This window comes from Echeneis naucrates, chromosome 9, assembly GCF_900963305.1.
Source record: "Echeneis naucrates chromosome 9, fEcheNa1.1, whole genome shotgun sequence".
In the NCBI taxonomy this organism is placed as follows: domain Eukaryota; kingdom Metazoa; phylum Chordata; class Actinopteri; order Carangiformes; family Echeneidae; genus Echeneis; species Echeneis naucrates.
Window position 1 is genome coordinate 9,304,770 of NC_042519.1, and position 24,187 is coordinate 9,328,956.

Here is a 24,187-nt window from a genome sequence, read left to right on the forward strand (position 1 = left end):
ACATGCTGTATTTTTTTCACTCACAGCTCCACAGCTCTCTCTTCATTTCTTGGCATTCAGTTACAACACATTTAAAATGGGATGTGGAGGGAATAACAGGTTTATGGGTACAGTGTCCAGTGATCCACACACTGTAATACTGTAATACAGTAGATAGTGGTGCACAGGCAATAACCAAACAGTTTAATAGTTTCAATCACGCTCTTCCTTTAGTAATAGAAAACTGAGCCTCACCTCACTATTGGGATAAGAAACAAAGACAGTAAAGTAGGGAAGATTATATTTTCACAAAATTTCCTTCCACAATTTAGCATTTCACAGTTTAAATTTCCATCAGGGACATGAAGTGTAGACTCATCGAATTGCACTGCTTGTATTCAAATGCTTAGTGTTTCCCAGCTTTCTAACAAAAACATTCTTAAATCTAAAAGTCTATAAAGTGTAATTCAATGTAAAAGTGGAGTAGAAGCATCATTTGATGGACATGAATAGGCTGCAGGTCTCACACAAGCTTCCAGAGATGGCAGACACGGTCAAACTCACATTATGTCTTTTGAAAGAAAAGAGTAATTTATGAAAGAATAAATTATTATACAAATAACTCTGTAAAAACTAAAACAAAATAGTTTTCTGGGTACCACACAGAGAGATTACTGATCACAGGTATAACCGAAAGGTCAGATGAAATTTAAAGCAATAAGAACTAAATCAAAATATGATTTAGCACCAACAGTTGGAAACTGAAAACGTTTCCAGTGCATCCATTGGGTGTGCATCTTTAATTAGAATGAATAGGCTAATATGTTTTAATACATCCACTCCCCCCACAGGAATGAGGTCAAGACTGCTAAATGGAAAAAAAACAGCTGTGAATGGGGGGGGTGAAAAACAGTTTGAAAATGCGCCTGCTGTTTTTGGGTAGTCAGGCAAAAGAGAAATTTGTGGTTTTGTTTACATATGTGTCCTGCTGTCTGGATTTGTGACAGTTACTGCGTGTTTGTGTTTGTGCGTGCATCCAGGCAGAATTTTCTCCTACCAATTAGCCATGACACAGCTGTGCTTTCCCCAACTCATCTGCCCCTCCATGGGTTTCTGTTGAAGAATAATCTGCTTTAGAAACTGCAGCGTTGCCTCCAAAGCTCACTAGTCATCAATATCAATGCTTGATGCGACACAACAGCGAGCTCAATCGCACACTCACACGTGCGTTTACCAACAAAAGTATACACCAAAAAGAAATAGCAATATCAGAAACAAAATGCAAGTCATTCGTTGGTCCCTCTCTGTCCTGTTGATATATGGTTGTATGATGCGTTGTGGCACGATGATGTTTTATCTCTTTGAATTAGGCGAGGCCCCTAAAATATTCTCCTTATGTAACTGTTCCTGTTGCAAGGCCACAGGAGACTGTGTGATGCAAAGTGTAGCTGTGTTGAGTATGCTACTGAATCTGTGTGTGTGCTTTTCTTTGTATGAGTGTGTATGTGACAGTATATAAGCACACTTTTGTATGTGCTCGACTACTTGCGTGTTTCAGACACACCCTGTGCCTACTCCTCAGTGAATTATGCAGACCAGGATTAGGGAGTGGGGCGGGCAAGATCTGACAGTTACACAGCTTTTGAATTAAAAGAGTCAGAATACCCAAGAGAATGGGGCCCTGGAGTTTACAGAGTTTATGGTGTCGAAAGACAATATTTAATGGTGTAAAGAGAGTCATAAAGACAGCATGAAAAAGAAACCAGAAGCTAGAAAGAAGAGCAAAAATAAAGCAGGATATTCCTTTGAGAGTCTTTCAATAAATGTAATACTCACTGTATCCTCTCCTGTACATAGCCTGACTTCATGCAGAAATGCCCACCTGCTAATTATGCAAAATTACCCTCAAAAGCCTGTGATGAGCAGGCAAGGAGCCATTTTTGTTTGGAACAGTGGAGGAACTATCAGCTCTCTCACACACACACATACGCTGCTGGAACAGAGCACAAAGTGGGTTGGTTATTTTTGGATCAAGTGCTTTTTTAGTACTTAAGAAAAACTCCATACCATAATTAGAACAGGTAGAGTGTTGTGACAATCAAGTTGTGAAACATCACAAGTGTCACAGTTGCACATTGTCAACTACAAAGTTGAGTCAAGTTTTTCTATTTATGGATTAAGTCTCTAGCTGATGTGATGATTATCTTCCCTGTGTCTTTTTCTGACCTGAACCTGTCTTTTCTTTCTTCAATCCTCCCTTTTCTGTATTGCTCACCTCTGTTTCCCTCGCTACAATCACTCTGTCGCCCCTTGTTTTTCCTGCTCCCACCTTCATTATGTGCAGGTATTGGCCAGGGCGTGCCGGTGGTGGCTCTGATTGTAGAGGGGGGTCCTAATGTGATCTCCATAGTGCTGGAGTACCTCAGGGACACTCCTCCGGTCCCGGTGGTGGTGTGCGATGGCAGTGGAAGAGCCTCGGACATCTTGGCCTTTGGACACAAGTACTCTGAAGAGGGAGGGTAGGCAGTCACATGTGAACATTTTTCTGTAATTCAAGGACAAATATCCACGAGTAAGAATTTCATCCAGCGTCGAAAAACAGTTACACATCAGAAAAGATACGGAATGTATATTCAATCATTCATTCATTCATCTATTCATCTTCTACCGCTTATCTGTTTCTGGGTTGCGGGGTCTGCTGGAGCCAATCCCAGCTTGGTATACCATGCCCTCAACACACAGAGACAGACAGAGACCAACAACCAGTCACAGTCACACTCACACTCAGACCTACGGACAATTTAGAGTCACCAGTTAACCCAAACATGATGTCTTTGGACGGTGGGAGGAAACCGGAGCACAGCAACAGTGCTAACCACTATGCCGTGCTGCCTGCACAATGTTTGTTTCAATTTTAATTATTAAAAAATGATTCAAGTCTCTTTGATTAAACAAACAAACCTACAATGTAAGAAATAACAAGGTAATTTTGGCATTGCTTAGCTCTGAGGAAACAACATAACGTAATCTGCTGATGTGGTACTCACACTGCTAATGAAACAGTAATGCTCAGACATATTTTTTCGGAAACATGCAATTACTTTGGTGAATTAATTTTTGCAGCTTCACATATCCAGTTACAGATGAAGCTAAATCAAATTTCACCAAGGTCTCAGAGATACCATCCAGGAGAGTACCAGTCAACCTTGGTTTCATTTACCGTCAAACCAAATCTAATTTTCACTGTTTTCTCCTCCTTACCTTCGCCTAACCCCTTCCTGACACTCTCTCATCTTTCTGTCCACACTTCTCCTCTTCTGCAGTATAATCAATGAGTCTCTAAGAGACCAGTTGCTGGTGACCATCCAGAAAACGTTCACTTACAGTCGCACACAGGCCCAACATCTGTTCATCATTCTCATGGAGTGCATGAAGAAGAAGGAGCTGGTGAGTATCAATTTCATACACATTTGGATATTAATGCCAACAAATACATGTGAACGTATGTTTGCACATGTGTGGGTGTATTAACTACTGCATAAGAAGCAAACATGTAAACGATATACACAAATCAGTGGCCCACATCCAGACCCACATAGAGACTGATGCAAAACGGCTACAGCTTAGTAACAATAATATCCCACTTAAACTTCACTTTACAAAAAAATAAGTATGTGACAATGGAACAAATGGATTTGTCAAATGAAGCTTGCCCATCATGAAATTTTAATGAATGCAATTATTACCCCATCTTTTATGTATGACGCAGAATGTTAAGTGGATGTAAATGTATTCAGATGAAGTTCAGGTCCAAATGCCTTCCACCTTGAGAGTCTGTTGCGCTTTGGAAGTGTTAGAAGTCTTAACACTCATCTTGTCAAGCATGGCTTTCTCAGACACACACAAACACACACACACACACACACACTTCTCCTCCTTCTCCTTGGCGTGATCATATGGACCCAACCTACTGCCTTGCTTATGCTGTATGTGTGCATGCATGCATGTGTGTTGTACTGCTGATCACAGCAGCAGGGAGCATGTTGTTGCAGCAGTCAGCATAGCGGAAGTATTGCACATAGTGCTCATGTGTCTGGAGACAACCTTGCACTCACTCACGAGGTAACACTTTATCTCCTCTGTGATGCAAACAAGCAGCTTTTATTGCAGCAGTGCTAATTTATTGACTACATGGTTAGTCTCGGCTCACTTCACTTTGAATATAGAGGACTATGTCTTTTGCATGGAAGGAGATGATTTGTCAGATCAGTGAGTGTCATCTGCTAATAAAGTCTGAATTAGTCGTATACACACAGGTGATAGTTTCCCTTCTTTGGAGAAATACTGCAGGTTAACAAATAGATTAAGTGTTTCAGTCATAACGACAATAATAATAATTATGCGCTGAGTCAGATGAATAAATCAAAAGCATGCGCATACATGAACCACGCACGTGTGCACACACATACACATCACATTTTCCATGCAGTGCAGCACTGGTCATGGTTGTGCAGCGCGTAAATGGATTGACTGCGTCCTCAGTGGGGCTCAAGTGGCTAACTGATGCTCAAACTGATGGATCTTCTGAACACAATACACCAGACCAGAACAATAGGCTGTGAATCACTCAGCAGGAGCAGCTGTTGAGGGCAGATAATACGATGCTGCCTCTCTCTGAACTCTGTTTCCTCTGCCCTAGTGAAAATGATGCATAATAATTCATTCATTCATTCATTCATTCATTCATTCATTCAACTTCAACTGCTTATCCGTTTCCGAGTCCCAGGGGTTGCTGGAGCCAATCCCAGCTCACCTGGGTGAGGGCGGTGTACACCCTGGACAGGTCACCAGTCCATCACAGGTCCTGCAGCATAATAATAAAAATGGAAAATTGATTTTCTCGTTTCTCCCATGTATTAATATTTCTGTATATTTGATAGGTCAATTAGCCCTTTTTAAATAAAATTGATTGACTAACAAAGGAACTAAATGTATGTCTCGTAATTCTAGCTCTGGTGCTGACAGGGATTGATTTTCAAAACGACATTGTTAGGAAGGCTTTTTAATTTTTTTTAGTTTTTTCTTTCTAATCTCTACTAGTACCATCACAGTTTAAAAAAAATCAGCCTGAATAAATGCAAACAAAGTAAACCATCTAACTAACTAAAATATTATTAATAATGACAGTAATGTATATTATGTTTCATTGACATGGGGTAATTGATAGGGACAATTAAAATGTAGGCACCAAACCTAAACTGTACAGTAGAGGCCAAAAGTTTGGACACACTTTCCTATTCATTTGAAGGAGAAGGTGTGTCCAAACTTCTGGCCTCTACTGTATGTGGAAATATTCTGCATTATGTCCTTGTTGAATTAGAAGTGCTGTGTTTTTGTCTTGCTTTTTGCTTCAGCTTTTTAAGATTTCTCCTGGTAGACAGGCAACATGATTTAAGAAAGAGGGAGGGAAGGGGGTTGACTGGGCACAGCAATGGAAGTGGTGCAAAAAAAAAAACAAAAACAAAAACAACACCAAATAACTATATAACTTACCATCTGCGCCAACAGCTGTGGAAACTTCCTTCCACACACTTTCCTTCTTTCTTTGTCTTTACAACAGAGACCGTGTGATCTCCGATATGAGTTTGGAATTGTCTATCGTTGGTGAGCCGTGCGACAAGGGATGATTCGTAGCCAAGATATTTGTTGACACCTTTAAAGACACAGAGAGTGAGAAAATTGAGAAAATTGTCCCTCCCTTATCATCATTTTGATAATATGATCATTTTCTATTCTAAATAATATATATATATATATATATATATTATCCACTGTCTTTATATGCAGTTGCTTAAATGGTGAAAGAGTCAGTCAGTCAATATTTACATTTTTATATTCTGTGTGAAATTTGGTTAGAATCTGTTAAAAAATATTGCAGAAGGCGTCTGGAATGCTGACGCAAAATGACAGGATTTTCCCAGCACACTCATTCTACAGTCCTGAGTTCCAGGGAAGGCCAACGTCATTATGGCTTTTTGATAAAGAGAGAAAGTGAGATAGTTGTACTGTCCTTCTGTAGCATGGCCTTTTCTGTCTCTCACTGCTCTCTCAGCTTCCTCTTCATCAGGCTGATAGGTGAACCATGTATGTGTATGTGATATTGGAGGGGTGTAAAGGAGAAAGGGATGAAAGGGGGAAGAGCAAGAAAGAGAATTCATTTTGGGAAGCTTCCTCTTTGCTACTTCATAAACCCTAATACAACTCACATATTCAAGTGCTGCAAGATAAAATGTGGAACAATCTTAGTGAGATGAGGCCAAAAGAAATCTACCTTAACATGAAACAAATTGTGCTGCATGCCTCCCAGGGAATTATTGTTATGGAGGTGTTTCTAAGCAAACTGCCTACCACATGAATAACACACGTGGAAAAAGGGTTGGATGACAAACTGTTAAGTTAGCGCTGCACATCATCCACATCCATATCAATCAGTCATCAGTGAAATGCCTACCTACCTATTTTGATAAACAGGATCTGAGGAGCAAATAAGACAAGAAAGCAGGAGAGAGATAATTAAGTGCTTTGAAGGCAAATCTGCACTGAAACTGACAGGACTTATGCTGTCTTTGGTATAAGGGCCCAGTGTAACACAATATCTGTACCACAGTGCCATATCATCATTATAAGTCATTATAAGAACCGATGTGAACACCAAAAGTGCCAATGTGTAGTGTCAGGCCCATGTTAACATTCAGGTCAGGAGCTGGGTCAGAAAACCAGCTGCAATAATGTGTTGCTGGCACCAAATATAGGTTTATCCTGAGTCAGTCCATCAGTCTGAGAGCAAGGCAGAGACGATGAGAGTGTGTGTCTGTCTCTGTGCCAGCGTGCCTGTGCTCTCATTTCATTTTGGCTCTGTAGCAGGAGAGCTAAAGAGGAGAGAGAGAAGGTGAATGGCTTGGGCAATGGAGAACAGAGGGAGAGAGGGAGCGTCTGCCTCAGAGAGCAAGTGGAAGGAAGAGGGAAGACCCAAGAAAGGCAGTGCTTCTCCGTTTTCCCTATTTTCGGCATCTTGGTTAATTCATGGAGACATTTTGTGCCTCAGTTGTTTCTGCTTTCTTTATCATACTCAGGGATGTTAAGGTTTTTTATGAAGAAGTACTAAACAAACCATAATGCATGCACCCTCGGATTTATATCTGTGTTTTGTAGTTTTACCTCTGAAACAGACCATTATATCGAGGCCTCGTCCCCATTTTTAGCTTTCATTTCATGAACGTGCCACAATTTACCATTAATATAATGCTTTGAAGAAAAATTGAGCTCTTTGCAGCTACAAACAATATTCCCAGAGATCTGTCTTATGCTTTGATTTAAGAGCTTGCTGCCTCATGCCTCATTACAAAGGAGGAGGAAGGGAGGATAACTGCAAAAGTGATCAATAAATAATAAGTAAACTCTAGCCTTTACAGATAATTAAAGTATATACATGATTTGTTATGTAAGTGCGATGGAAGAAAATACAAAAAGCTATGCATTTGTGTCAATTTGTCAGGATGATGAGGCTAATTATCTTCTTAATATGTACATATTATTTTGCTTATTTGCCTTATCCCTTCCATACAAAGGTGAAACTGTTTCATTTGAGTGCCGGAGAAGCACCCTGAACTAACGACAGGCTGTGTGACAGTCACTTCATTTAAACATTATAAAGGTCAGTCAGAAAGTTATTTACTCCCAATTCCCAGCCTATTATAAGAGAAATGACTCTTTCTCCCTCCCCCTCTATTTAAGATGACTGTCCTAGTATCTGCGAGCTTGGTATGAATAATTAAGTGTAGAATAGTCCTTATATGTTTAATTTGGGTTAAATATTTATGAGGAATCACCAACGCACAGTGTTGCTCTGCCTTTCTGACAAGAGAAACTAAGAATGAGTAGGAGGAAGACGATGAGAGGTGGGAAAGAAAGAGTGTTTTAAATGGACCACAAGAGGGAGGTAGGGTGGAAAGGGGTGGGTGGGGGGGTACAGATGGAGAAGGGAAAAATAATGGTTTGGAATAAGAGAAAATGGGTCCTGCAGAATCTGAACGACAAACAGAGCAGGAGAGAAACATTTCCTTGGTTGATTGTCAGCAGAATAGTTTATCAATTCAAATTTCATGAAAAGAGAAACTTATTTTTTGCTTTCCTCTGTTTTAGCCTTGATTTTAAAGCTATATCCCCAGAAGAAAGAAAATACACAGCTAAATATTTTATGGTCAAATTCACATAGATGAAAGCACTGTTAATGTCATTGTTACTGTATAGACTGCAGAAGGCAAATACAGTAGTGAGCCTCTGAACTGTAGTGTGTGTTTGTGTGTGTGCGTGCACGTGAGCTGTGTACAATGTGTCTTGCATGTACATGCTTCAGCCTCAGCAGGGTCTTTGCCCATTAAATGAAGATGAATGTTTTCCCATCAGCTTCGCTCACTGCAGCGTGAAGAGCAGTTTTCTGATCCTCTAAGCATGTAGCTTAACGTCTGAGGGAATCCTCTGACAGGACCCAGAAAGATGGCGTTGACTTCCCCTCTTCATTTCTCATATTCATCTTCAATTTGTCAACACGAAATCTCCCTCTTTCTGTCTTCCTCGCTCTCCCTCATCTATTGCTCTGATCCCTGCTTCCAGTTGTCTCCCTCTCCCCTGAGTGTTCCCACTCTTTACTTCTCCCTTGCGTTCTTGTCAACAAAGAGCTGCAGAGTGATAGAAGTTAGTCAGTGCCCTGCATCTTGTACGCTGACCTCTGAGGTGTCAGCATAGTGGCAGAAAGATATCGAAGTGTATAATCAGCCTTTGAAGATATTTTAAACTACAGTATTCACCAAGCACGTCGTCATCATCTGAAAAATTTATAGTCTGTGAGTTTAGTCTGATTCCCTTAACTACTGCTCACAATAAGCAGTCCCTAAATGTTGTGTGCTTGTATGAGATGGTGACGATAGACCAAGAGGGGGCTGTCTGATTGCCTGAGAAGGCATTTATTGATGACTCTAAGTGGGATCATTTCAATCAAATTAGCAGCAGTGCACTTTCACACAGGCTATGTTTCACTCATCCTGATTTGCAGAGCGCCTGGTCGCAGGTGGCGCATCTCCACAGGGTCACCTTGGGGCTGCGATTGGAGGAGGGGAAGTGGGAGGAAGACGTTGAGGGAAAGCGGGCAAATATGGTAGGAGTGGGGGGAGGAGGGGAGTTGGCTGCCAGTGGGAGGTTGCTGTGAGGGTGTGTGGAAAGATGATGGGTGGAAGAAAGAGACTGGAGGTAAAGCTGCAGAGCCCTGGATGGGGGAGCTGAAGAGAATAGAAACAATGGCAAAAATCTTGTGTAATAATCTTTCCTCGATCATGCTGTCATCCGTGTTGAGTCCGCAAGGCAATGTGAGGGGACTGTGCTTTGCTTTAATGATAACTACAGGGTGTAGTGAACAATTGGCCAAGTGAGAAATCTGTGCTGATTTGGAACACACGCCCTTAAAAATTATGATACCTGCCCACCCATCAGCACCTCTCTTCTCTTTCTCTCTCTCTGTCTTTCTTTCCTTCCTTACTTTCTTTGTTTCTTTATACAATGCAAGTGCAGAAACAAGAAAGTATTCAATACATGGCTCCCTAAATGTTGTTGTTAGTATCTAAGTGAAGGCAAAGATGCAATCAAGCAAGTAATAATCTAGCCACACACTCACTCACGCACTCACACACACAAACACACACACACACACACAAACACACACACACACACACACACACACACACACACACACACACACACACACACACACACACAAGAAGCACACTGCAACTCTTTGGTGTCCCTGTACGTGAAGACCTCAGTCAATACTGCCACATCGCATTGCACTGCTATTTCACCTGGAGAAAGACCTTTAGATTACACAGGCATCTGACTGCCACGCGCACTTAGCTTTTCTTATTAGTGGCACTTGTGATGCATGACACGGGGCTGGAGCATTAACACAATGCCCCACTCCATTTCTCTCCCTGGGAGGAGTCAACAATTCAGCATATGGTGTACAAATGATGAATGAGCCAACATAATAGATACTGTAAATCTTCAAAGTGAACTGAGTCACTCCTGTGCTAAGAGATTGTGAAAGATAAGGGAAAAAGGGAGGAGTGGTTAGCCTACAATGTTGCAGCATGGCCCCAGAGAAAGCAGCAGAAAAGCCCGCAGAATCCTGGAAATCCACAGAGTAAAGTCATTGGGGTGGGGGGGGATGGGCTGCAGGGAAAAGAGGGAGGTGGGAGGAGATGTATGGTTGGATGGAAGGATTAGAGGAGTAGCTCGTCATGCATTCAGAACACGCATTCTCCTGTACACGGCTCCTACAAGGTGCCCTTCACACATGCATGTATGCCCACACATGTCACGGGTCCTGTGTACATGTGCTTGGTAAATCTGAAAAAAAAAAAAAAAAATCCAGAAAAGCTGCCCCATTTTTCAGGGGACTCGGGCTTTCATTCATTGCACCATTAGCTCATCTCACACAGGATGTAAGAAATGCGACTGAAAGACATGTGAAAGTAGACAGATAAAGACCTAAACCTAGACCTCAGAGTGAAATATATTCCTTAAAGCCTGGAGCAAGAAATGACACAACATAGGAAAAAGAGTAGAATGCTCCACGCGGAACTGGAGAGCATATCCATTTGATATCCCTCTTTGTTGTTTTTTTTTCTCTCTGTCACTCTCCTCACTTGCTTTCTCAGCAAATCCCTTCATTCCCTCCTCAGAGTAAATAAGCTGTGTGAGAGTTTAGTGGTGTCCCTGCAGAAGAAGATGAAGGAGGAAAGAGGACAGTCGGGAGAGGAGAACAGATAGTACATTATATCAGCATGATACATCTTCTCTCCTCCTCCCCCCTCTGATCACCTCCTCTCCTCTTCTCCCACTAAGCAACTTGCCAGCAGTGTTTTTTGTGAAGTTTAATCCAAAAAATTAGAAAGATTCACACCTCATTTTGTCACACTCTTAGTGCTGAAGCATTCACACAAATGGCGAATGACTGACTTAAGACTAAAGCCTCTTTTAAACTGTTTGGCTGGTGAAGAATGAACTGTCTGTTTTTCCTCGCTCTCTCTCTCACTGTCTTTCAGATAACAGTTTTCCGGATGGGGTCTGAAGGTCATCAGGACATTGACCTTGCCATCCTCACTGCATTACTCAAAGGTAGGTTTGTGCATTCATGTGTGTTTGTACAGGAGCATGAGTGTACAGTAAGTGGCTTCCATTTCACTGCCGTCCTCCAGGGATGTTGTTATTTGGAAGGAGCTGTACATAAAAGGGTGATATTGTTTTAGAAAGCACTCCTCTCACTGTCCCAGTTTAGTTGTATGGTCAAAGCTACAAAAGTATGTTTTTATTTTTACTGTTCATAGCTGAGAAAATAAAACTGAGACATTTGTGTTTGTTTTTTTTTTTTTCCTCTTTAAAAGCTCCATTAAGCAATTTTTGATCACTGCGGGCAGAAATACTTGCACTGCTAAGCCGTTATATTATACTAGAAAACAAATACTTATGTACAGGTTTAGCAGAAACTCTCTACGCTTGCTCTTCATTAGATAGTCCAGTGTGTAGAAATTTCATCCCCTTATATATATATATATATATGTATTCCAGCATGGCACAACATGTAATTTTTCCACCTTTGTGTCTGTATATTCAGTCACACTTTAATAACTAAGTGTTATAGGCACTTCTTCATTGCTGTGGAGAAAGTCTGGTTGGCTGTTTCCCCTGTGTCCATTTTTTCTGTTGAGCTAATCAAACCAGCTGCTGGTTTCAGATATGTAGCGCTCACTCTGTAGCAATGTACTCGGCTAACTCTTTGCAAGAAAATGTGTTTCACACGATATGAAACAATCCCTTCAAAGGTTTTGGAGGTTTTGTCTCTTGTGCTGTACCAGCGCAAGTGTTAAAGTATAAACTCTTGATGAGCCAGCAGTGAATTTAAGTGATATCAGAGTTAACACCTGCAGAATAATCCATCAGGATGGGCAACTGTTCATTAACTCTGTAGCCAGAGACAAATAATTACAGGAAGACACTTACAGTCACCAACGAATTACGGAAAGCGTTTTGTCTTTTTCATCTTCTGAAGTGTATATTTGAATTCAAGTTTTATTAATGAGTTCTATAAATATTAACATTGTTGTGCCAAAAGAGCCTTATACGTCTCAGATTGTGTCAAAGGTGCCACATAAAAGCACAAAGTGCCTTTTTGCTATACGGCTATACTCTAGTGTGTTAAGGCAAAGCATACAGAGGATATTTGAAACAGAAGCAGGTTATTGTGCTGTAACAAACTGTTAAGCAGTTAAAATGGAGGTCGATTTGTGTTAACAGATGTGTAAATATGCAACATCCATAAATAAAAGTCACCTTCCACGCAAACTATAGATATATTTGTGAACTCACAAAAACACAAATTCCACAAATTAAAAAAACACATTCAGCTGATTTGTGAATATATTGCTGACATTTACAACTTTCAAAAAGACATAATTTTTCTATTTGTGAAGTGAAAAGGCATTTACAAATCTCAGTAGATTAGCATTCCACACCTACAAAAGCTTTGACACAAACTTTCTCAGTCTGAATAAAAATCGACCCATAGCATGCAGTCACCACTGATGGTGCCATTTTTGATTTTTAAAAAAAGAGTGGCTGTTTTTCAGCCAATAATCAATGACCAATAAGCCCAGGGAGGTAGCTCAATGGCTGCAGAGGCCCTAGTTTCAAACCCCTGCCAGAAAGCAAAAAGATGAAAGAGAGAGAAAGAAAAATCAGTGACGAGAAACTTTCTGAAGGTTTGTGATGGGGAACGTGGCAGGCTGTTGGCTAAGATCTTTGTTCATGTTGCTGTTGGCATTAATAATTGTTTTGTTTAAGACACTTCCCAACTTTTTTCTGAGATGTAGGCTAAACTAAACTCGCATTAACTACCAAACCAGCACTTGCTGTAGTGGCAGCAGTAAATCATCACGGTGCCGGACACAGTGTACGTGATGAAGATAGATTATAAACAGACTAGATTTCATACTCATCCAACCTCTCAGGAGATAGAGAGGGTCATAATTTTTTAATAATATTCAGAGTGCATTGGTATGACCTGTCTTTTGATTTACATATTATATCTGTACACAGAACGTTAATCTGTTCTCACAAACATTTTGAATAAAAATTCACCTCCCTAATTTACCAGAAAGTTAAAAAATAGAATATTTTTTATGTGCAGACGGAAATGAAAGTAAACCTGTTTCCAATCGTTCTCAGTCTTATACCTTATTTCCCCATTTTGCTGTTTCCCATGCCCCCACCGTCCCAAACATACCGCTCGACACTCACACACACACACACACTCAGTCATTGATCCATACCTTTGATTGGTTGTTCAGAAGCTTGTATTGATCACAGTTGCTCTTGCCTCTTCAATGAGTACGGCATTAACGAGGCCCACTGGAGTTTACACACACACACACACACACACACACACACACACACACACACACACACACACACACCTGTACATGTGAACACCCTCTTGTACAAAGAAACAGTGAATCCTGTGGGACTGCTTCACAAATCAGAGCATATGATTGACTGTTTCTGATTTTTTTCCTCAGAGAAACATTTCATTCCACAGAGAGCATGGAAGAGACTAAACTAGAGTGCTTGGAGAATAAAAGTAAAAAAAGAAACACATTTTACATAATTTGATCTGCGGCAGTCAAGATGCATGATCTTTATCTTGCTCTCTTAATGTTCGTACTGTATGTGCATGCCTCACTTGTGTATTCTGTTGACTCTGCTGATGCATCTTTCATTCCTGTGCACTTGTTTATTGCCTTTTAAATTTATTTCTTGTCACATTCTTATTGTGACAGCATTGAGGGGAATGAGTGAAATCAAAGTATGGGAGCATACAAAAGAAGGAAAGATGAAAGGAAGGTGTAAAGGGAAAGAATGAAAAGGAAGACTAAGCAAATAACGCTTTATGGTAAACAGCACGTGGGTCATTCTGCATATAAGTCTCATACTGTGGCTGAGTGAATGGGACGCATTAAGACTTTTATTGTAAAATGAAATCAGTCATATCCTCCCTGAGAGCTTTTTAAAACACGCGATTGGACTCCCTTGCCGAAGAACTAAGCTACCACCTGAAGCTCAACAAACCACTGCACAGGCAGGAACACGCTCTGAGGGGAGGACATACCAAGAGCGGATAAAAAAAAGGAGTGTTTTGAGTGTGAAGAGACAGAGCTTGGGGAAACTGCAGCTGAACAAACACCTAAACAGAGAGGAGTTTGGAGTAATTGATGGTCTGCTGCTGGAGGTAGTCAATATCCTCGGGTCCATAAAGTCACTTGTCTGCAGTGCAACCTCCCAGGAGGCAGAGGCTGAAGCCACAGGCCCCTGATTAACTGGCCACCTTTCTCTTTAATATACACATATCTCCACTAAAGCTCTTATTAGTGTGCTCTGCATCTTATTAGCAAAGCTCCGTCTGAACTCAAACCATTAAGCTTCTGTAATGCTTCACAGGTCTTAAAGTCAGAAAAAAGCATTGTAAGGCAATGATTCCAGCGAGCTTACTAAACATTACACAGCCTCGTCAGCTCATGTGGGAATAGCCTTATACTGAATATGACATTTCATTTCAATCAAGATAAGTTATGCATTCAGTGCATTTCACTGACTTTTTGATTATAAATTGGGAGGTTTACTTAAAACGGAGTCTATATGAAATGCCCAGATTTTTATTTAGTATGATGACATGTCCTGTAATCAATGCACACACTTTATTTCCTTATATATGGCACCCAAGATTTGTCTGAAGTATCAAGCTTCATAAACGATAATAAAGCCCATTATTGTCATTAAAATCATGCTGTTACATTTTCAGGTTGTTTCCTAGACACATTCTAAAGATTAATAGAAATAGGTATTGAACAGTTGTGAGGTAACTTAAAACAAGAAGACAGAGGGGTAACAAATGTTCCATAGACATTAAATTTGTAATATACAATCATATTATGTGTGAACCTCACCAGGCCTCCACAGCAAGTATTATTCGAATGAGATCTTATACACATTTGCTAAAACCAGCTGAGCTCAGCAGATTTACATCTGCCAGTAATGTTCTCATTCAAGTTGCATTGACATGCGGCAAAGCTGTGATGGTTTCTTTACTTTTATTTTTGCCTTAGTCTGAACGTGTCCTTGAATCCTTCATACATTGTATTTTTTTTTTTTGCCTGTACTTCATTAAGTATTTAGTTGTTTTTTTTTTTTTTTTAAATACACTTTTTTATTTCAGATTGTGTGTATAAAAAAAGTACAGTAATGTTTTAGACCCACATGGATGTTATTATTGGACCAGTTGTAAACAAGGTTCATAGCCACAGGAGATCAAAGGAGCACCATTGTAGTCCGCATTTTTTATGACAGGATGATATGGAGCATTACATTGAGTGATACATCAGTGAACAAACTGATATCTGCAATGCAAAGAGACCAATCTTCATCTCTACAGACCCACAACAGACGCCACAAACAGGAGGAACAGAAAAGACACATTGTTTTCACACGGGATAACACAAGTTGCAGGCCCAGAGCCCATTTTAAATTTCAAATAATCATACACCCTAGGCTGCAGCCAAACTAATATATATCACACCAAAAGGAACTGCACATTGATTCTGTCTCCATGAATGCAGAGATGAACACTGTGAAATGCTGTATGACAACACATGTTATTTTTCATACTGTCTCTCCAGATATCATCATATAAAACGTGAATGGTATTAGCATGCAGCTGGGGTGAATTAGAATATAAAGCTTATATCAGTGTCAATATTACACCGCCGTATATATAACTTCTGAAGTTAAAAGTCATAAAATTCATACTAGGAAATTGCACTAAGGTTTGGATTTATCTGTATTTAGGAAACCTTGTTTGTAGGAAGTATGAATATGTCCTTTAACGTCCTCCTTCAGGTGCCAATGCTTCTGCTCCTGACCAGCTGAGTTTAGCTCTGGCATGGAACAGAGTCGACATTGCCCGCAGTCAGATCTTCATCTATGGACAGCAGTGGCCTGTAAGAACCATAAACCTTATTAGATCATCATAACCATAGTACAGCAGTCAAATATGGATTGAATATCTTCAATTGTGTTTTACTGAAATGCCTAAAAAGATGAACATATAAGGAACATGCAGTCAATATAAAATCTACCAATGAGACTTTCAATATTAAAAAACTATTTCAATGCAGAAGGAATCAATCATGGATGAAAACTAAGTAATAAGGACAACTCTGGTCATCTGTGAGCGTAATTGAAAAGAATGGATAACATCTAACCATTTTATTTCTGCCAACTCTATTTTCACTTTGAGGCAAAATGTGCTATTAAATCTTTTCAAGAAAAATTGATATTAATCGCTTCACATTCCCAGTGAACATTGAAGCCATCTGTTTCAATGATCAGGAAATGCTGCTGCTCAATCTTCATTTCCTTGCAGTGTTGCTGTACTTTGTAGCATGTTAGTGTTTTCCTATGTTCACTGTCACAGTGGTTTGCATCTCATTTGTCTTAGGTCGGCTCGCTGGAGCAGGCGATGCTGGATGCTTTAGTTCTGGACAGAGTGGACTTTGTAAAGCTCCTGATTGAAAATGGAGTCAGTATGCACCGTTTCCTCACACTTTCCAGACTGGAGGAGCTCTACAACACGGTAAAAAAAATTACAACATCGTTTTTGAAACATACTTTAGTAAGTTTATTTCTGAAAGAGTTGCGATAGTGATTTCCAAAGAAAAATGTCAGCATAAAGGACCAACTTTTAGCTCTTTTAAGAAGTTTCACATACGTTTTTTTTTTTTTTTTTTTTCCCTACACCCTTACTAAACTGCAGAAGCTGCGGGTTAAGATGTTTATGTTATGTGTCTACTCTCTCTAACAGAGACATGGACCATCCAACACGCTGTACCACCTCGTCAGAGATGTGAAAAAGGTATGCAAATCACTGAGGTCTATTTAGCTCGGCCGTTGTTCAGGCAGTGTGTGGGAATGCTGGCTTGAATGTGTATACTAAAGGAGACGTCTGACCACATAGTGTTTCCGTTGCTTTTCTGCAATGTTTTGTTCGTGTGTTTGCATCAATTTGTGTGTTTACATTTTGGTAGCCCTAGTTGATGTTCCCAGCAAATAGAGGCCAGCTTTTCTCTTTCAGCTGGAATTGTGGGCTGCAGTGGCTGCGTAGAGCTATGCACGACTCCCATCCCTCTCATGACTCCTCTGAAATGTACTCCGTTCTCTCTCTAAGGCACACACCGCCATGATACACAAACACTGCATGTATTAAACATTGTTTTACCCACAGAAGTTGACTGCAAGAAAACTCAGTCCACATTGTAACTGCTGGCAGGCTAAAATTCATAGTGCCAACATTTATTTTTGTTTTCATTTTTAATGTTAACACCTTGCCTGTGTGATATGTATTGATTGATTGATCAGATAGAGGTATCGCAAAAGCCCTTAGATGTTGTATTGTTTTCATGTTTAGACACTGAAGTAGTAGTATTATCATTCGGCAGGCTTTGGCTGCACAAAAGCAAAATATTTTCCATACAGTACTGTCTTCATTATATTTACTGCACGTCCTACAGCACCGTGATGATACCTGGTGATAAAAGGTAGCAACTAAATTTTGCATTCAGCGCGACTCCACACCAATTAGGAGTTATTCCGTATTTGAGATATGGCCAACGGGTCAGCAGCAACACCATTAAAAGCTGAGAGGTGTTTATGAATGAAATTGCTACTGATAGTCTTTCCGTCTTCTCCTCTGGCAGCCGCTCAAGAGGTTCTGTGTAATCATCACTCTTCTACTCTCTGTTTAACTCTATCTTTAAATGCAGCTCTGATTTCTGTGTGTGTAGAGACTACACAGTTTACAAAACAAGACATGACACCATACTGCTTATGAACATGCAAAACACACACATGGTAGTGCATGGCACAACACTAGCGTCTCCGTTTTTGCAGAGCTTTGTGTATTTGCAATAGTGTAGCTTAATGTTTGTGTGTGATTGGTGTATCATAGTATGATGCTAATTACGTTTTACCACTATCCTTTGGGGTTGAGCCGCCATGTCTTTGCTGTTTGCTGTTATTTTTTCTCAACTGATTCAGATGCGGGCGCCAGGCTAATAACAGTTGTGAGGTTTGATCTGGTCGATTCATTAGATTGTCTGAAAGTTGAGATGGGAAACAGGGAGTTTCCCAAAGATTGGCTTGTGGACTGCAGCTGCGCAAAGAGAAATTGCTTTTCTTGGTGAGTAAATGAACTGGGTTGTGTGGACAAAGCTTGAGCAAGCGATCTCAGGCTTTGAGTCTCACATGTGAACAAGGAACAAGGCAGGTTTACTCAGAGCTTTCACTGACCAACATAAATGAACCAGAATATTAGGGTATTTTGATTCGTACTGTGGGTCATCAGGTGACACATGACATTCTATATCTAATTATGTATCAGAATATTGTCTCCATTGTAATTGTTATGATATTTATGTCAGAATTCCCATAAATGGCAAAAATGATACTTAAACTAGTTGCTTGTTTGTGCTGTATTGAGACGGAAAAACAAAGAGCAACTTTCCCATCCGCAAGTCAGCAGAGAATTCAAGACTGCAGCTGACTACGACCTTAAAGCATACTCACACAATGTGTAAACAAACCATCATTAGTTTAAGCCTCAACACCGCAGGGAATTAAAAGAGGGCTTGGCTGACCACTGGCTGGTGCATTGCATATATCAGCAAGATAAGGGGGGGGGGGGGGGGGGGGGTGACGCTTTGTGTGCTTTGAACAAAGGGTGTTGAAAAGGCAAGCACTATCTGAGGTTCTTAACTTCAAAGTGTATCGGCTGGCCTATGGGAGCTTGTCAGCTGTGTGGCCTGTCTCTGCTGCCAATGAAATTGAATCACTGCATATGAAGTCATGGTGAGGGATGAGGGGGACAGAGAGCTTTACTGGGATCTCACATCTGCATTCAGAGGGGCAGAGATGGTATCGGGGTAGGTGTAACATTAGGTAAGGTAATTGTTGGATCTCAGAGGATCAGTGGGTGTCAGGATAATGACTGCAAGATCTGGGGTTGATGTTGAGGGCACGAGGAGGCACTGCAAGTATTGATATGGTTATAGTCTTCATGTGGAAAGGCCTATTTCAGTAATGATCTTCCCCTCCAGCTTTAATAGCTGTCTGTCTGTCTGTCTTTCTATGCTATTGCCCCTCTCTTCCAGGCTAATGACTCATTACTGCTCTCTTTCACTTTTTTCCTCTTTTCAAGACTGCATTGAACCTCACTGAGAAGATCTCAATATTTCCCGAAATGGAAATTGTGACAAATCATAATTTTTTTACATGCCTTGTAATTGTCCTCAGTTGGCATATTATCTCTATAAATCATAATGTGCCGAGTGTTTATTCTCTCCTCATTTTCTGCTTCTCTATTGACTTTAAGAAGTTGTAGCATGGGACTATAAAGTTTCACAACACCATGAAAGTTGTCGGGAATAATATCATACCCCAAGCTCTGAGCAGTTTGTGGGTCAAACTATTTTTTGATCACAATATGAGAAGAGTAACTAAAAGTTTCTGCAAGGTCCACTTAATGTAAAAACCCAACCACACTTTGGCGGGGATAGACTTTTATGAAAGAGGCTGGAAGAGAGATCTTGCCTGAGTTTCTGTGTATCTCATTTCCCCTTCTCCTACTTATCTTGCCGTTTACTCACTGACATTGTGTGTTCTTTCCAAGCGAGAGTATCCAGGGTTCAGTTGGATCTACTTCAAGGTGAATCTGATGATCATGTTTTCCTTTGTAGCCAAAAAGAGTTTGATATGGATTGTGTAGAGCGTGTATGACTGTGTGACTTGTTCTGTACTCTGTGTTTCCTTTTTGTTCACTTTCCTTTATCCATCAGTCAGGATTGGTTGTTGCCTATTAACACTGTCTGGTTTTCTAGGGAAACCTGCCCCCGGACTACCGCATTAGCCTTATCGACATTGGACTGGTCATCGAATATCTCATGGGCGGTGCATATCGCTGTAACTACACCAGGAAGAGATTCAGAACTCTGTACCACAACCTCTTTGGACCCAAACGGGTGAGTCAACGCTTTTCCACCTCCATTAGCATCCCACCATTTCATGCATTTCAACACACACAAAAAAAAATAAAATTATGTAATCAAACATACAGTGTCATTGAAATTAGCCAAATTTGCAATAAAAGGGCAAGAAATATATCATAAGCGTATGATATTTCAATATTTGCACACACAAGGGTGAGCTCCACCTTGGTGATGCAGGTAGCTCATATATATATACTAGTTTAATGTCATTGGATGAGCAGGAAATACATTTTGGTGCAAAAATGAAAGGAAAATATACTACCGTGTTCTAAGAAGGATTTTCTTTGTTCAAATTCTTTGCTACAATTTTAAGCACATAAGAAAAAAATGCTACCAGAATCACAGGACATGAATTCAAAATCCTCAAAATAATGTCCTCTGAATAAAACTTTGCATTTTTCTCAGTAAAACCAACCAATATTTAATCCAATCCAATAGGATTTATTGTTTTGTCTGGAAGTTGTAACTGCCATCTAGTGGGTAATAAGTCTACATGTATCATGTATCGTCATTATTCATCTCCATATAAAGTAGAGTGGCAGCACAGCCTATTATTAGCTTCATGCAACAAAACATTCTTTTATAGCATTGGCTCCTCATCATGCACCATAAACCCAAGAATATTCACCCCTCGCTGCAGCCACTGCAGACTCTTCCTGATGAGCACACTTTCACCAAAGTGTAGAAGCTGATCACTGAAATTGAAACCCATTGTTTCGGAGGTTGTGTTCATGTTCTGTTGTTCTGCTGTGTGATTCTCACTTTGCCTCAGTCCTTCACACACTGCCACAGGTGTGATGAAAGTAGAAATATGCCTAGCTGTGTCTAAAACACCATATTTCTGCTGCATGCTGCACCGTTGGGTTTTTATGTTTGAGTTTGCATATGTGTGACTGTGTGTGTGTACATGAGTCTTCATGTGTCTCTTTATCTCATTGTATGCCTGCATTGGCAGCAACAAAGCAGCTGGAAAGACGCAGATAAAGCGAAAGCAGAGAAATGGGAAAGAGCTAAGTCGGAAAATGAAAGGCTGAGAGAGTTTTCAGAGTTCCAATTAAACTATTATTTTATTATTATTACTATAGATGAAATGAACATGCGATCACATAGCCATTTGCCCGAGCACACACACACACACACACACACACACACACACGTTAAATAAGAACAAAGCCTTGAAATAGATGCAGATATCAAAATCCCCACAGGAGACCTGGGCTATTTTTACCAACTTAGATGATGGCTCATGAATGCATAATTCATGCATGCCCCGCTTTAACACAGATACACAGTAATGTACCGAATGCACACGTACACTCAGCTTTAATACATGCAAACACATTACCAACACAGATTTGGTTGTATGTATAGTTCACTGAAAATCACACCAGCACAAAATGCTTTCTCTTGTGAAAATTTGTAAGCTATGGGGGACTTGCTATATTCAAGAATTGAGACAGTCTGTCTGTCTGTCTGTCTGTCATTCTCTGTTGTGCTTATAGAGTAAACTGCTCTATAAAATACATTTGACAAGGTCTTGTTCTGTTTGTTTATGTTTTTGTTGCTTTTCTTTTTTAGCCCAAAGCCCTGAAACTGCTGGGGATGGAGGTGAGTGTTGAGCTCATCAGAGTTGCTCTTCAGTCCTTTCCTCAGTGTTCCTCTCTTGTGCCTTAGATGCACTCTTCTCGCTCTGTTTAGTCTGAGTTGTGAAGTGTGTGACCATGAGGAATATTTAATTTATTGCGTCTGTGTCCCCTTTTGGCTCATTTAAAGGCCTGTTGTTAAACAGAATGACCAGACACTTCAAAACGTCAACTCAGATTTTCCTCTAATTTATGAAAAGGAAAAATGCTCATGACCACATGAAGTCTGGCGACTCCAGACAGTCTAAACATGTACGCCTCTTATGACACATGTCAAAGCAGTCCAGTTACATTTAACTGATAGGTAATGACTCACCTGACAGGATTACATAAAACATGGTTTGTGTACTCAGATGTGTCCATGGTGTACACACCATGAAGTATCTACATCATAAACCTTTTATCGCAGCATGTCCAGTTTTCTCAGAGATATTTATATCTAACGTGTATGGCTCTCCATTCCTTTGTTTGTCTGCCTGTTTGAAATCTGTCTCCCTGTCAGCGTGTGGTCTCTCTTTGTTTGTGCCCGTTAAAATCTACTTATTCCTCTCAATTCTTTACTCCCTTTTTGTAAGCCAACTTATCATTGAATCATCATGGCAACCTGGCCGTGAGACAGATTGCGTCAAATTTACTGCTGTTAAAATTAGACACCAAAGATTTAAAATGCATGGTGCCCATATCACTTATAAATATCATTAACTTGATAAACATTCTGAAAATTGGTATCTGCAAAGTGTCTCTGGCTGAATAATTTACCGCAGAAAATGTATTATCTCTTTCTTTGTCTGGAGAATCTCTCTTATACAAAAGCAGAAATTCTAGTAGCTCTGAGAGAAATTTTTCCAATGAATGTAATTGACCAACTGTCAGCAGTGCTCAGATGATAAAATGTGAAATTATTGGAGATCAATGCAGCCCTGCTGACATGCCATTTGAACACTGACTGGCAGCATCAGTTTCTCCTGAGACAGTGAGCAAACCTGGAGACACTGTGTTTCACCTTGTGTGGTGTCTTGTTAAGGTCTTGTCATAAATAAAGGGAAAGTACATACTATGATACTTTGTGCCTCTACCAGTCTGACTTTCCCTTTACATGGCAAACACTTACTATTTATGTGATAAAAACCCCATATACAGTGGTTGATCGACGTGAGCACAATCCAATTCTCTTGGGTGTCACTTCTAATTACCATTTTGAACCCAAGCATTAACCTCATACAGAACATCCATGGCCAGCTCAGTCATAGGACAGGATAACCTAAAACGCCAATCCTGTCCTATTTCTATCATCCCAAAACATCACCCAAACAAAGTCTCCAATGATGCCCCTGTCTTTCCACCCCATTCACTTGTTTCGGATCTCCTCCAGGATGACATGCCAATTCGCAGAGGCCGCCAAAAGACAACACGCAAGAGAGAGGAAGAAGTGGACATTGATCTGGACGACCCAGAAATCAACCACTTCCCTTTCCCCTTCCACGAGTTGATGGTGTGGGCTGTACTCATGAAACGTCAGAAGATGGCGCTCTTCTTCTGGCAGCATGGAGAGGAGGCCATGGCCAAGGCCTTGGTAGCCTGTAAGCTTTGTAAGGCCATGGCCCATGAAGCCTCAGAGAATGACATGGTGGACGACATCTCTCAGGAACTAAACCATAACTCCAGGTGGGTGACGCAAATGAACTCCTCTGTTAAATACAGCTGTAATGTGAGTTCCTCCAGCAGATGTGAACATCCAACCCAAAAGTCAAAACACACAAATAAAACACTAGCATTCCTTGTTCCCTCTGATAGCTGGCCTGCTTTAAACGACTACAGGCTCCCACAGGACATAGGTGACATACATACAGGAATGTGGTAACATACATCATCTTTAGTTAAGGATATGCATTTGAGATGAAGGTAATCACTTAGAGATGAAAATAACCGTTAATAGAAGAAAACATACAGATGAAAAGATACTGTAAATAGAGCACAGCCGTACACACACAGTTTTACAGGAAGGCCTTATGAGCTGGCATATGTTGAATTTGGAGGGAAACTTGATTTCTGAGTTTTGACATTATATTTTTTTGGGGAAAAGAACGCATTGAAATGATGGTGATGCTTTTTGGTTAAAACTGAATGTCTGAAAGTTGCTTCATATTCTGTAACACATTCTTGGGTAACTTAAAATATGCTCATGCATTATTTTTTTTTTTTCATTCTTCATTTTTACATTGAATAGTATTAGAATAAGAATGTAATTACCAGTGAGAATTTGGGCCCTCTTTGCTGGATGACTGCAGTTGCATCTGTATAATA

The 24,187-nt window shown here is 40.3% G+C and overlaps 1 protein-coding gene across 1 annotated transcript in view; it reads left to right on the forward strand.

Moving 5' to 3' along the window:
- The window catches only part of trpm3 (transient receptor potential cation channel, subfamily M, member 3), a 97,401-nt gene that overhangs the window by 55,497 nt on the left and 17,717 nt on the right, over positions 1–24,187 (forward strand). Inside the window, exons 7-15 of the mRNA XM_029511656.1 lie at positions 2,324–2,498; positions 3,303–3,426; positions 11,136–11,208; positions 16,039–16,139; positions 16,640–16,774; positions 17,003–17,053; positions 20,073–20,213; positions 21,819–21,848; positions 23,256–23,548. Of these exons, the coding sequence (XP_029367516.1) occupies positions 2,324–2,498; positions 3,303–3,426; positions 11,136–11,208; positions 16,039–16,139; positions 16,640–16,774; positions 17,003–17,053; positions 20,073–20,213; positions 21,819–21,848; positions 23,256–23,548 (1,123 nt within the window). The remainder of the gene's footprint in view (positions 1–2,323; positions 2,499–3,302; positions 3,427–11,135; positions 11,209–16,038; positions 16,140–16,639; positions 16,775–17,002; positions 17,054–20,072; positions 20,214–21,818; positions 21,849–23,255; positions 23,549–24,187) is intronic.